This window comes from Rutilus rutilus (assembly GCF_951802725.1).
Source record: "Rutilus rutilus genome assembly, chromosome: 23".
In the NCBI taxonomy this organism is placed as follows: domain Eukaryota; kingdom Metazoa; phylum Chordata; class Actinopteri; order Cypriniformes; family Leuciscidae; genus Rutilus; species Rutilus rutilus.
Window position 1 is genome coordinate 20958627 of NC_140233.1, and position 14798 is coordinate 20973424.

The 14798-nt window shown below is 37.2% G+C and overlaps 1 protein-coding gene across 49 annotated transcripts in view; it reads left to right on the forward strand.

Moving 5' to 3' along the window:
• LOC311282608 (uncharacterized protein) overlaps positions 1–14798 on the forward strand; it is a 126404-nt gene that overhangs the window by 737 nt on the left and 110869 nt on the right. For 47 of the 49 annotated variants that reach the window (XM_084396449.1, XM_084396450.1, XM_084396496.1 and 44 more), the window contains exons 2-4: positions 10174–10195; positions 12182–12292; positions 12595–12639. In XM_084396449.1, the coding sequence (XP_084252575.1) occupies positions 10174–10195; positions 12182–12292; positions 12595–12639 (178 nt within the window). The remainder of the gene's footprint in view (positions 1–10173; positions 10196–12181; positions 12293–12594; positions 12640–14798) is intronic. The other 2 variants (XM_084396451.1, XM_084396457.1) reach the window with 1 other exon arrangement.

Sequence of the window (14798 nt, forward strand, 5' to 3'; positions counted from 1 at the left end):
TTACACACTGAAGTTGTCTCCAGACATTATCTTTATTGGCTGATTTACAGTGAGATGTGTGTATTGTTTGTAATTATATATATTATATATATATATATATATATGGGTATATGTGTATATAATATATATGTATATATGTGTGTGTATATATATATATATATATATATATATATATGTATATATATGTGTATATGTGTATATATAATATATATATATATATATATATATATGTGTATATATATATATATATATATATATATATATATATATATATAATATGTATATGTGTGTGTGTGTGTATATATATACAGTTATGTGCAGAGGAATGTAAAGAAGTAGGCCATTTTAAATAAATCTAAATACATCAATTATATAAATTGTTAATTAACAGAGAATACAAATTCTGTCATCCATATGTCATTTCAAATCATTTCTTTCTGGTAAGGAAAATAAATGTTTTAATATTGTTCTGTTCACTTCACTCTTTTATATGCAATTACAGCGAATGGGGGAATGGAAACTGAAGCTTTCAAGTTTCAAAAAGGACACAAAAGCACCATAGAAGTATTATAACCGTGTTTCATATGACGTGTGCACTATTTTCCTCTTTCTGAAGTAATACGATAAGCTTTGTTTGATGAACAGACTGTCATTTGCAATGAGTTCAGAAAAACCGAATCAGTCCAGTTCATTAACAAATCAACCAATTTATTAAAGAGATCCAACTAAAATCACAATGACAATAAAAATGTAGAAATGACAGAAATTTTCAACAAACTATTGTTTTGTGAAAAGGAAGTGCACTTATTTGTATTGAATGTGCACTAGTAGTGTCCTTCAAATCATACAAGTATATGTATTTGCAGGTAATATAATATAAAAGAAATAAAAGGACACTTAGATGTACTTAAAGAGAGTAGACTTTAATTTCATGTCACTTAGGTACACTTTTAAAAAGTGCACTTAGTTTGTAATAATGTCAAATGAAATGTTTCGCTTGTTTTCTAAAGAACATTGCGAATCATTGTCTTAATAATCTTTTGTTAATGGATTAAAAAAGTACACTTACTTTGATGTTGACTAACATAATAAAGCACATACCTGATTATCATTAACAGTAAATGTGTTATTTGATATTACATGTAAAGGTAATATACTTAAGGATCCAGATTTACTAAAAAAGGGCAAATTAGTGTGAGAGCATGAATTCCAAAAAAAGCTCTGATGGGAGTTAGATCTACTGACGACGATCTACTACTCATTTCCATAATGACCAATGCAATCTACCAGGAGCAGTGCAAATTAGCGTCTGGTTTAAGACATGTTTTGGTAAATAATGGCGCAAATACCAGTAAATTGACGAGCGCAAACCTTAGTAAATCACCTTGCGTGATTCATTTAAATACTCTCCTCCCATAATTTTTGCATCTGAAAGGGAAATTTCTCTGTAATGTATGTAACCTTAGCCTAGACACAGGACGCGGTGTCAAAACACTGTGGGAATGCTTCTGTGTTAATGCGTCGTGAAGCACGTATGAAATCTGTCCAAGACTGCACCCACTGGGCAGTTAACTGGGTCCAAATACTGACTTCCGCACCATGAAGTGAATAATCTCCACTTCAAGGCATAGAGTTTCCTCGTGGACGGAGCTCTGGAGTGGAGGATGGTCTCATCAACCTGTTGGAGGACTAAGGGTTGAGCAGGCAATTGAGAAAGCTAAGCTGTCATCTGCCCATGGGTTTCCATTTTGTATTGTTCCCTGCAGTTGGGTTGCTTTTAGAGTCTGCAAGACGGTGTGAGGCAAATATGGCAGATGCAAGAATACCTGTCCTCTTCTGTTGAAGCAGTTGGTGGACAAGTTCCTTGACCAAAGTAACTTTTGGACTTCCTCTGCTATTCCCTTCAGCTTGTGAAAAGGCAGAAGTTGAGAGCTGGAATAGCGGTAGAGTTAGAGGTGTTGCAATCCATGCTTAATCTGAGGAAGGTAGCAGCCTGCCCTCTTCTATTGAAACTGTTGGCAGGCGTGATTGTAGTCTCACTTCCTCTGCTACCCCCTTCGGCATTGTAACAAGGCTGAAGGTGAGAGCAGGTTTAGCGGTAGCGCTAGAAGTGTTGGTACTATGCTTAGTTATCTTTCCGGCAGCAACCTGCCCAACTCTTTTGTTGGTGAATACTATTGCAACCATACCCCCACCTCCCAGTGATGGTCCTGTCCTTCCTGACTTGCTCCAGAATTGTGCTTATTCACATTTTAACCAGGCATTTTTGCAGTATGGTGGCGTTGGCATTGATATTCCCATAGCGTCATTCTGATGCACCGTTGAGTTCCCTTGAAAGGGAATGTCTTGGGGGTTTACTGATGTTAACCCACTCATGCCTGGGTATCTTCCTTTAGACAATTAGAATTGTCACCTGACTACATTGGCACACATGGCTCAGACAACGGCTCACCTAGGAGCGTTTCCATAGGGTCAATCTGACAGCGTCTTGTTCCCTTTCTCAGGGAACCAGGGTTACATCCGTAGTTACCATAAATGCTTGTTAGTACATTCAGCAGTACGATTTAACCATATTTCAAAGATAATATAATAAATTATGAAATTTCGTATAAAGATGTACTTAAGTCCTACTCAAGTGGGTGAAATTCTAAATGCATTTAATATAAATTTAAGCTACAATACGTTTTCATTTAATTGTAAATAACATACAATCAAGTGATCGAAAAGAATACATTCAGTTCGCACTTATACCGTATATTATTAAGTATTTAATAATAACAAAAGGAACCCTTGTAAGCATTCTTATATCTTAGGCCAACATATGTTGATAAATGACTTTGCCGGCTCTGAATGGAAAGCAGGTAGGTGGAATTACTTGCACAAATGCAAATGTGCTTGTTGCTTGTTGGATCGGATCAGATCATGACAGGTGATGATGTGGGCATTTTGAATCACTATGTCAACTCAGTCATTTCATAAATTAAAATGATAGGCCTTGAAATGTTCGTTGTGACCGTTGCAACATAATTCAGGCTCTTAGCCAATATTAGCAAATAATTTAGCCGGTTAATGAACATGTTTTGAAAGGGTTTAGGACCACCTACTCTCCTGAGATTCAACAATAACATCTAGAAAAGAACAGCGAAAGTAGCCTTGTGTTTGTATCAAAGCCTCAATATGAACCTGAGACTCAGTCCAGACTGTCTGGAGGTCACGGGGTGGAAAGCCCAACCTCAACAAGTTTACATTATTCTTTTCCTGTTATTCTCAACACTCAATCGATTTGGCCATCCCGTTCTCCCAGCCCACCGGAAGTAGTACTGCTTTCAGGCCTGCCGTTCTGGCCACAATAACAGTATCCTAGAAGGTCTGGAATATAATGACCAAGCACACCAAAATCCTCAAGAAACTTCAGTCACTCCAAAAGCAGCTTTTGAGTGGGCCTTAAGTTTTAGCCCCTACATGAAGAATGACACTTTTACGTATCTTGAATAGGCGTTTACTGTGACTAAATTGACAAAAATCCCATTCCCATTTGTTTTTTCCCCCCATTCACTAAAAAGATTATGAATAATGACTTAAATGACTTTAAGTGAATAATGACTTAAATGTTTATTTATTCCTCACATAAAGAAATAGTCTGACTATGTTTAGCATATTTTTACATCTTTTTGAAGCTCAAATGAATATTCAGTACAAATCAAGCTCAATCAACAGCCCCTGTGGCATACTGTTGATTACCACAAAATTTTATTTCCATTTGTTCCTCCCTTTCTTTTCTTTAAAAAAAAAGAAAAGATAAATCTACAGTGAGGCACTTGCATTGGAAATGAATGGGGCCAATTATTAAAAACGTACTGTTTCAATAGTATAGCCACAAGACGTAAACAATATGTTTAATATAACATAGTATAGATAATATAATAATATACTTAATAAAAACATATCATTATTAAATAAAAATAATATAAAATATAATAATGAAATAGTATAATATAAAATATATAATAAATATATGAAAAAATACATTGTGTAAAAGTTCTAATACTCAGATTTTAACAAAACATCTATGTGTTTTAATAAAATTATATGCTTCACATTTTTAATCTCATTTTTTAAAATTGGCCCAAATCACTTCAATTCTAACTGCCTCACTGTAACCTCTTTTTCTAAAGGTGGAACGAGTCGGAATATATTTTCGTGGTAATCGACATTACGCCACAAATTATACTGCTTAACTTGTACCTGGAATATTCCTAGTTATGCCGCTATGGGGACTTACTTGGTCCCCGCATGGAAAACAGCAACTAGTATATGCTTCTCCTTATGTGTCCAATAGAGGAAATAAGTCATATGGGTATGAAACATCATGATGATACTCATTCATTCTGTGTTTGTGTCATGGCATGGTGTTTTTTTTTTTTGCTTTCATGTAAGCCGCTTTCTCTTAAAAAATTTGCATCTCTAATGGTGCCAGCTTCCCTTTGCTTCTCACGAAATAATTTTAATGTGGTCCAAGGTTATTCGGTCTACTGTGTATTTGGTATGATAAGAAAGACATGTGCTATTTTGCATGATTAGTTTATGAAAACTTTACAAACCCTGGTTTGTGTGCTTGTAATTGTGTGTCTTTCAGATCAATATTTACCATCATTTTCCAGTATACTGCAAACCTCTTATAAACCAGATTGTACAGTATCCATACTTTTTGAATAGGTTCAGAGCTACATATCACTTTTAAAATGTTCATTTGTTTTCATAAATTTTTTTTACAACAGAGCAAGTATAGTCTATGTTATATACATAGGGAAATATACAGTATAAAACGTAGTGAAATATAAGGCCATTCTCATAAGGAACTAGACTAGAGAACAAATAATATACAAATAATAGGAAGTTTCTGTCTCTATAATTTACATACAGGTTATGAAATGTATTTCAAAGAAATTGAACTGTGTCTATTAACTAGTGAAAGTAAACTGTGTGTAAGTTTTCGGTTTTGTCACATTTAAAAGCTTCACTTGCAATTACAGATACAGTGCATATTCACAAATGCTTAAATTAAAATTGAAAAAGTTTAGCATTTGTTGAAACAGTGTTGCGATATCAACGTTAATTCGATTTGGAAAACAAAACAAAATTTAACAGTGATTTTAATCGGGTAATCACTGATTTCAGTAATTATGATAATTGAAAAGACATTTTTAAAACAAACTCATTGAAAGTCAGATTATTAAGTGAGGTGAACAAGTGTTTTGCATCATTATTGTCTCTATTGCTTGTTTTTATCAACTGAAATGCTGCATTGACCAAACAGCATTCAGGACTGGAAATATCCGCCATACTAGACAAGATAAAATATATGAATCTTCAGTCTAAATTTGTCTGATTATCTGGGTAAAGCAGAAGTAAAAAGGTAAAGCTTTGGGTTAGTGTAGACGATGAATAGGAAAGAGGACACTTGAAACCAATAAATAAACAATAAAATAATTAAGTAATTAGTTAGCATAATCAAATATTTTCTTGAAAAATAACCAAACAATTTTCCATGGCTCTGATAAGGAAACCTATGCAAATTACATGGAAAAACAAATTTAGTGTTTGTGAATGTGTAACAGTTTATGTGCTTAATCCCAGAGTTTTTACGAGGATGTTCCAAGGAAATCGAAACTAGCAAAATTATTTAATTATTTTTATTGCAGACATGAAAATTGTTATACCTATTCGGTATAATATGCAAACATGGGGGATTATAAGCACTATATAAATAAAACATTTAAACATTACACCACTTACATTTTATCCCAGATATGCGTATCTTAATATGATATATTAATAACATTTGGTGCATTTAGCATACAGGTATGCTTTTTTTTTTTTGCTACAGGAGCACCAAGATTGATAAAAGGCTGACACATACTAATTTCTTAAATATTGTGGATTTATGTAATCTACTGTAATTAGCATTTTTATTTAATGACAGAAAGACTTGTTTTACATGAAAAAAAAAAAATAATAATACTTAAGGTTTTATGAAATGTCAAGAATCAGGGAGTGTGTTATGCTTTGTGAAGTGTTTATTTCAAATAGGTATTTAAATATTATAAATATATTTTAAATGATTATTTTGCCAAAAAATCCAAAAAATAATATGGCAAAAATCCAAAGTCTCTTCTTCTGCTAGACACAGAGATGAGTTTTAATTGACAATATTGCGGGTTAGTGTAGCTCACGAATAACAAAGCAGTATTAATGAATGACAACCCTGCTTTTTGGACAAACGCATGTCAAAGAGCACTTTGAGCTTGTTAGGATATATAATATATAGGATATTGTATATATATATGGCGCTGATAAGAAAGGGGGAGACAGCCGTTCCGTCACAAAATATATATGAGCAATATCACACGAGTAGCAGTGCAAAATGGTATGTAATCACAGCATGCTGATATACTGCCGTATTGCCTAGCTACGAGTGTGATATTGCATTTATATCACAGTTCAATGGCACAAGTGTGTAATAATTAAGAAACAACAATGGAGTGTCTTTAAAAAACCTCTTTTGTGCAGAACTACTTCCGCCACAGATTAAAATCTCAAATTGACAGTTTAACAGTTGAGCCCAAGCCTCTAATTCTAAAACATCACTTTAGAACTAGTAACGAAGGAACGTTGAGTCGCTTCATTGAAGCTTATTGCATTATGTGTAGTATTATGAGAGAGAGATCGACTAAACGAGTGTATTTCCTGAATCTGATATAGCATTCACTCTTCAGGTCGATGTCCATAATATTTTATCCATTATAAAAAATATTTTTTAAAAGAATGACAGCACCAACACAACTTCCTTGCTTTCGACCAGTCACTCATAAAGACAGTCTTTGCCGCCATCTAATGGTAATCATGTAACTGTCACTGAAATTGCAATCACTTATGGACCTTTTCTCAATACCAAATACGGCATATTATTTATGTAAAATAATATTTATGCAAGCAATAAGGTACTAGAGGCTGTGCTGTATCATGAATAAGTCACGTATGAAGGGTGTTTTTCGCGTCAACCCCTTCAGCCAGGACTTATTCACGAAACAGCACTAGCCTTGAGTACCTTACTGCTTTTATAAAACGGTTACAATAGAAATATTAAAGCCAAAAAAGTATGTATCAATGCAACTTTCATGAAGTAAAATAAAATCACTAAAAGCCTTCCTTCCGCTTGACAAAGTAGTCCCTGACCATGAACAGCAGCAGAAAATACATTATTACGCCATTAGATACCGGCAAAGACTGTCTTTATGAGTGAGTCATTCAGTAGCAACATTTTTTAGATTGAAAGGACTTAAACTTGTTGTGAACACGGAGCAAGACGCAACTGACAAGTGCTTTGCCTAGCGCTGTCAGGGCATGGAGAAACCCATTAACTGTTAAAAAGACAAGATATTGCAGTGTACATTCAAACTGATTATTGTATTATGGAAATAGGACTGACCTATATTTAAATGCAGGTAATACACTTGGTCATTCAATCTCTCTTTCTCACAATACCCTACTATTCTATATAATACAGTAAGCTTCAATGAACAATATCAATGAGAACAATGTTTAAGTTGCTAAGAGTGGTTGCTAAGGGTGTTGTGTAGTGATACACCAATCAGAAACAAGGACTGGAACTAAACGTTTTATAAAAATATATATCTGTGCAACTTTCATGAAGGAAAATCACTAAAAGCCTTCCTTCCGCTGGAAAAAATAGTCCCTGAGCGTAAACAGCAAAAGTTACATTCATTATTTCACCATTTGATACCGGCAAAGACGGTTTATGAGTGAGTCGGTCAGTAGAGAAGACTTTTATATTGAAAGGACTCAAACTTGTGAACACGGAAAAGCAAGATGCAACTGACAAATTACTAGGGCACGGGAAAACCCCTTGACTGTTATATCGCATCGGACATTCAAACAGATTTTTTTATTATGAATATAGGACTGACCTGAAGGAAAATGCTATATCTACTGTAACTACTCTACTCTAGCTTCAATGAACAATATCAATGAGAACAAACATATGTGTATGTTGTTAAGAGCTGTTGCTAGGGGTGTTGTGTAGTGATACATAGAACCGTTGGGTGTAGCATCATTAAACACAGCTATCGACCAATCAGAGTCAAGGACTGGAACTAACCATTTTATAATATTTAAATGAACAACAATAGCCATTATAAAAGTCAATAGGAAGTAAACACAAGCAAACAATTCAGTCAAAAGTACAAAAGCTGCGCTCTAGTTGGCCATACAGGACTTAAGTTAAATATAACCTAAATATAAAGTTATGAAACTTAATTTTCTCCTTAACCAAAATTGATTTGCTCTGGAACATGCAATAGATTAATAAGACCAACGATTGCCCATTTGATACACCCCAACTGAACTATATCTCATGTTTAACCACTATCTACATAAGAGCCAGCAGCAAATTCCCGAAGGATTGGCCGAGATGAAGCTGTTCTCTGCGGGTACATGAACGCTGAACTGCCACTGATGGCCTGGAGCTCAATCTCTGAAAACTTCTAAAGAAGTTGTAAAATAGGCACTATGTATATATATAAACGAGTCACATATTTGAGGTCTAAATAACTACATTCTTCCCTAAAAAAACTACATTCCGTGACACAACAACAGTAGTATTTGTAAAAAATATGATGTTCGAATATTTGTTTGTCGGCCATGACAGTCGCCGCAAGCGGAGTGAAACAAGCGGTGAAATGGTTAGAAAGCTGATACTGTGGGAATATCGCATGGCTGGAAAAGGCTCTCAGCCAATCAGATTCGAGAACCAGAAGGAACTGTTGTATATATACTGTACATGCTAACTGCATGATTTGTATTATCTTAAAACTGTACATTTTTGACATATGGTTATTATTTTGACACAGTCAAATTGTAATGTAGAAACCTGGATTTTCTGTAAAGCTGATTTGAAACTATATGTATTGTAGGAAGCATTATACAAATAAATTGATAAATGAATTGAAATTGAATATGAAACTTCCAATAAATGTTGTTCTATTGTGTGGATCATGATTTTAAAGTTACTTGATGGCAATAGATTAAGATGGTTTTATATTTAACAGTGTAGTAAATATTTAATAGATTTAGCAAGTAGATTGAGTTTTTGGATGGTTTCCCCTATCAGTATTTTAACAGGCTCTTTGTTTGTGACAAGGAAGTTGGTGATGTCACTACTCATTTAATGTTTCACCTGGGGTATTTGGAGCAAAGTGTGTCATTGTTTCTAAAGCAGAGAGGGAAGAAGTTAGTTTCCATCTATGTTATTCATGAAATGATTTTAGGTACACATTGTATATTATACTTCCCCTGAAAGTCATTTTGTCATGTTGTAGGTTATTACTTCGCCTTATCTCACTATTCCTGATGTCAGAAACTGAAAAAAATTAAAGCATTCACAACATCAAATTCACTAATAACTAAACTAACCCAGAAAGAACTGTAATAATATGTTCTGTGATAACTACGCATATTCATATTCTTGTTGACTAGTTTAAAGAGTCAAAGACAAAAAAGGTAATGTCCCCATTTAGTGGTGAAACAGTGAATTTCATCTAAATAGGCCTATAACAAAAACTATAGAAACTTAATAAAATAATAGTAAATTAAATACGGTTTTGGCACAGAGATTTAGTACTACACAAAATATCACACAAAGGCATTGTGTATTTAGTCACATAAAAAAATATATTGTTAGTATATATATGTACTTAATATAAACAATAATGGCCTGGTTTCACTAAGCCAGGATTAGGCCTTAGTTCAAATAGGGCATTAAGGTAGCTATTATAAAAATGCCTTAGAAAAAATCATTACTGGTGTGCATCTTGAAACAAAACAATGGCACTGACATATTTTAAGATATGTCAGTGCAAGTCACTTCCAGTTAAAACAGCTCAAACATGCATTTCAGTCTGGGACTTGGTTAAACCTTGTCTGTGAAACTGGGGGATTATGTTGTTATTATTATATTATATTAACAAACTTACTGGAATGAAAGGCTGCAAAATTACTGTGAGTAATGAGTCAAAGTCAAGGTTTAAGTCATTTTTGTGTCCTCTCAGATTTAAGTATTCATCCTATTAATCCTGAATTTCACATTTCTCCTAGGGGTTGAATGGACCAAACACAAGTGAGTAAACAGTCACATCCTGAGTATCAAACATCAGATCCCACCAGTTAAAATGTCATATAAGTTAGTCTTCTGACAATAATACATTGATTGTAATAGCATGAACATTGTTATTTTGTAAATACTATTTAGTAAATGTTTGTTTTTATTTTTTATAAATGCATATATCACAGCATCCCTTTACACAATTGGTAACCAAGGGAACAAACTAACTGAGCTTAGACGTAACATTACCTCCCCCACCCGAGGTGGTAAGAAGGTGAAGTATAATCCATTGTGGGGTGGGCAGGAGGGCCAAAACACCCAGAGTCCATGGAGGGACCGATGGAGAGAAAAACCAAGGAGTGACTGGTGGAGGAAAGAACCACAGAGGAGTAGGAGGAGGAGGCCTCTGCGACACCTGTGAATCTACTTCTGCTGATGATTCTGAAGGGCTGAAGGTCCACGGCGATGCCCTCCCCGGTTTTGACCAGGGTGGAGCCATGGGAACCAAAGTGGAGTCAGATGGCCTGGATACCAAGGGGCATATGGAGGAATGAATTACCAAATTGACGTCGTAGGCACGGCGGTCCAAGGCAGAAGCGAAGGGTCAGAGGACTGAGGCGGAGATGAGGGCTCAGAAGACAGAGCTGGAGGCAGTGGGAGTGAGGACAAAGGAGGAGCCGGAGGGATGAAGCAGCCGGTGGAGCCAAAGGGGTGGAGGGATGAGGCATAGCCAGAGGCAGAGCTGGTGTCTCAGGAAGATGAGGCAAGCCGGGCAAATGAGCGGAGCCAGTAGAGGGTGCAGAGCCATGGACCCGCCTGGAGCCAGAAAAGTGGATGGGGCCTGTAGAGGGGGTGGAGCAAGGGAGCTGTGCAGAACAAGCGAAAATAAAGCAGCCAGGGAGGTGGGTAGAACCGGTGGAGATGAAGGAGCCAGGCAGAGCCAGCGGAAATGAAGGAGCCAGGGAGCCGGGCGGAACAAGCGGAGACAAAGGAGTTAATGGTGGAGGAAGGGCTTGGGAACAACTAGGAACTGGCGTGTCCAGTATTTGAAATGGAATAGAAGGGGATACATTCTACCTCGTTATGGGGTCATGGGTGGGACTCTGCTTCAGGATGTCCAGTTTAATTAGTGCTCCTACTGGGACGGACATGGCTGCTGGCCGTAGCTCCAGGACAGACTTGTATGCTCAGGCTCTGTAGCAGGTGTGAGCTCAGTCTATTGGTCCGTGGCAAGCAGGTGGTAATCATAGTCTTCCTGCACCTCACCCACAGTGAAAGAGAAACCACTCTTTGCAAGAACTAACTCTACAAAATCTATAAAACCTCCCTCAAGGGAAATAGCTGTTTTAACATGTCATTAAGTCCAGTCCAGAAAAGGTGATCAGTGAGCGGTCGTGGTAATGGGTCTGATCTGTTAGGTCTAGGGACTCACTGATGTGGTCCCCAAAGGAGCGATCATCCTGGGAGAGGAGGAAGCTGCAAATATCTGGAAGATGTGTTTATATTCTTTAGCCGCTTTATTCTGTTATGGTTTAGGCAGGCAAAGGATGAAAGGGAGAGGTGGATCCAATAACAGTCTTTTCACTTTTCTCATGAAACAAAACAAAGAAAACAAACCAACACGGTACAAAATTTGGCGCAAGAGATAATCTAACAGTTAGGCATCAAGCATAGACAATACAGGTCATTGAACTGAACCAATCAGAGAGCTTAAATGCACACAGGATAAAGAGAAACTATCAAGACACGGGTGAAGAGAATCTGTGGGATTCTTTACACCAAGGGAATAAAGTAGACCCAGGGAAAACATGAACTAACAAACTAAGTCATTGGAAAAGTAAACTGTTTGAACAAAATGATTTACTGTTTGTCATATTCTTTTAATAGTAATTCTTATAATACAGAATGTTATTGTATTCAAAATAAATATATATCCTTGTAAGCATGACAAGTATTGCACAGTGAAACTATATTATTGATTTCTATATCAAAATATTCCAGCAGCCACTGCCACTACAATGGATTCTTTACCCGGGTCTCAAACATCAGCTCCTATCACTACAAGCGTTTCTTCAACTGACCCTCAAACATCTACTGAAACAACTTCCTCAAGTGAGTATCAGGGAGAACTGTGTAAACACTATAGCTGTATTTTATATATTTTTATTACTAATGAAGTTTTATTATGATAATTGTGTCAAACAGCAGCACCTACAGGTAATTAATATAGATAGACTATTATGACATTTCAGTCGGAAAAACTGTTAATGCAGTTTACAGATGCTGTTATATCATCTACTTTTAAAAGTTTTTGCAAGACAGAATTTTATTTTGCAATTAATGAAATGTCCTTTTAAGCATGTAAACGAATATTACTTGCATAATGTTTCTATTCATACATCTAAATATTTTAGTACCCCCTGCCACTACAAGCTCTTCTTCAACTGAGTCTTTTTCAAGTGAGTTATTTTTATTTATTGACAACTGAGTAAACATGTTAGTAGGAAAATTATATCAGTAGCTCACTAATTTTAGTGTTAATGTGGTAAAAATAATAATTTTTACAATAACTATACAGGACAATGAACTGAACCAAACACAGGACTTAAAAAGCACACAGGATAGTGAGAAACTAACTAAATAGGCAAATGCTAGGGGCTACACTCATCCATGGGGCGCCAAAATGAGTGAATGAGTGATTTTGTTAAATAATTTTTTTACTAATACTATTTTAAAACCATTAATTCGAAATAAAACCAAATAAAGCAAAAAAAAAAAAAAAAAAACTCCACAAAAACTTAACTAAGTCCCCCGACTCCGGTCCGGTGCATCAATCTTCCCCTGCCCAGCGAGTGCTTGAAGTGCGTCAGAAATAGAGCGCGCGCGATCAGTTGTTGGTAATTTGTTGTGTAGCGTCGCCTCTCGCCGCATCCAATGTAGACAGCATTGCTTTTGTTTGAGGGTGCTTAACACTCTCAGGCTCCCCTGTAGAAACGGGCCTGGCAGCTTGCGACAGGTCTAGACACGGTGAAAGTTTCCTGATTGTGACGGATGGCCGAATTTACATGACACATTATAAATTAGCATTATAGTCTGCGTTAGATACAGTGCCAAAAAGAAGAGAAGAGGATAAAAGGGGATAAAGACAGAGGTAAAGTGATGGAATAAATAAACAGTTTATCTAATTGCATAGTAGTAAGATACTATCATTTCATAGCAGTTAATTTTACCTTAAACTTTATGATAGCAGTTGTTCTGAGTTCTCCAGAGGCCACAGACAGTGTGAATTTGTAACAATCATGTCAGTTTTTTAGATGCATTTAGGCCTACTATCACTTTTTTAATTAATGTTTTACTCTTTGTGCAGTTTTGGGGGGGATATATGGCTTTTTTTTTGTTGCCAAAATTAGTAATAATATTTATATACAGGTTTATTAAAATAGCAATGTTTTATGTTAAATTCACATTTAAGAAGACATTTCTCAGTTTCATTCATGGTGAAAACATGAAAAAACATGAAACGTGCCATAGTTTAGTAGAAGATTGCTACCATCAACTGGAATACAAACACTTTTGCTTGTTTTATTTTTTTTTGCTTGTTCACTTTTGCATGGAGCATGAATAGTTCTCTTACGAGAGGTCTCTCGTACTGCGTAAGATATCTTAAGCTAGGGAAAATCCTTTTCCACGAGATATTGAAGCCAAAAAATTATCCTTAATTTTGAATTAATGTAAAACGCGTTGCGGCAGCATACAGACATAGGCGAGACAGCTCGCGCACCTATTGGCTGCTCTGCGGCAACTGCATGAGCCTATCGAGCAAGGCCTAGCGTGACGTCAGACCCAATGGGGGCGCTTCGCGCCCGTTGCGTCACGTCCCGCCGAAACAGGCGTGGCTTAGGCCTATAAATACAGCTCGCAGGCGACAAATATCAGATTTTTTCATCCTTCAAGCGAAGCACACTGGATCCAGAGAAGAAGCCGCACGGTCTGAAGAGGCACTTTCAGCGGGAGGAGTCTGAAGTCGCTGGCCGCTCCGCCTTCATCACTTCCTGCTGCGCTATCCGGCGCTTATATCCTTTTATTCTCTGTGCTGTGTGTGTGTCTGCCGCTGCGACACACACTATCTAAAAGAGCTAGCGTCTTTTTAAAGATGCCTTCCTGCGGCTCGTGCAGAGCCACACTCAGCGACTGGGACCGCCACGTGATCTGCGTTTCCTGCCTGGGTGAGGATCATGCAGCCCGCGCGCTCTCTGATGGCGGCTGCCATCACTGTGAGCTATTGCCGTTGGCGACTCTGAGGACTCGCCTGGCATTTTTCACCGAGGCTGCACCCCCGCTGTGGTACCGCGCCGTAAAAAGCGCCGTGCTCAGCGGGTCCCGGAACCTTCTCCCAGCCGCCGGTTCGCCCGCCTGCTTCACCGGCTTCATCAGCTTCTCTTCCTGACGCACAGTGGCCGCAGTCTGCCGCCGCTTCCGTCGACGAAGCTGACGAGGAAGCCCCGCCGGGAGAAGAGGATTCCTGCTCTATCCTGGCGTCAGGCAGTGAGGATTGGGCGAGCTCTGAGGACCTCGCACCCCCTGCCCGCGCATCGTCAGGTAAAAGAGCGAGCATTGA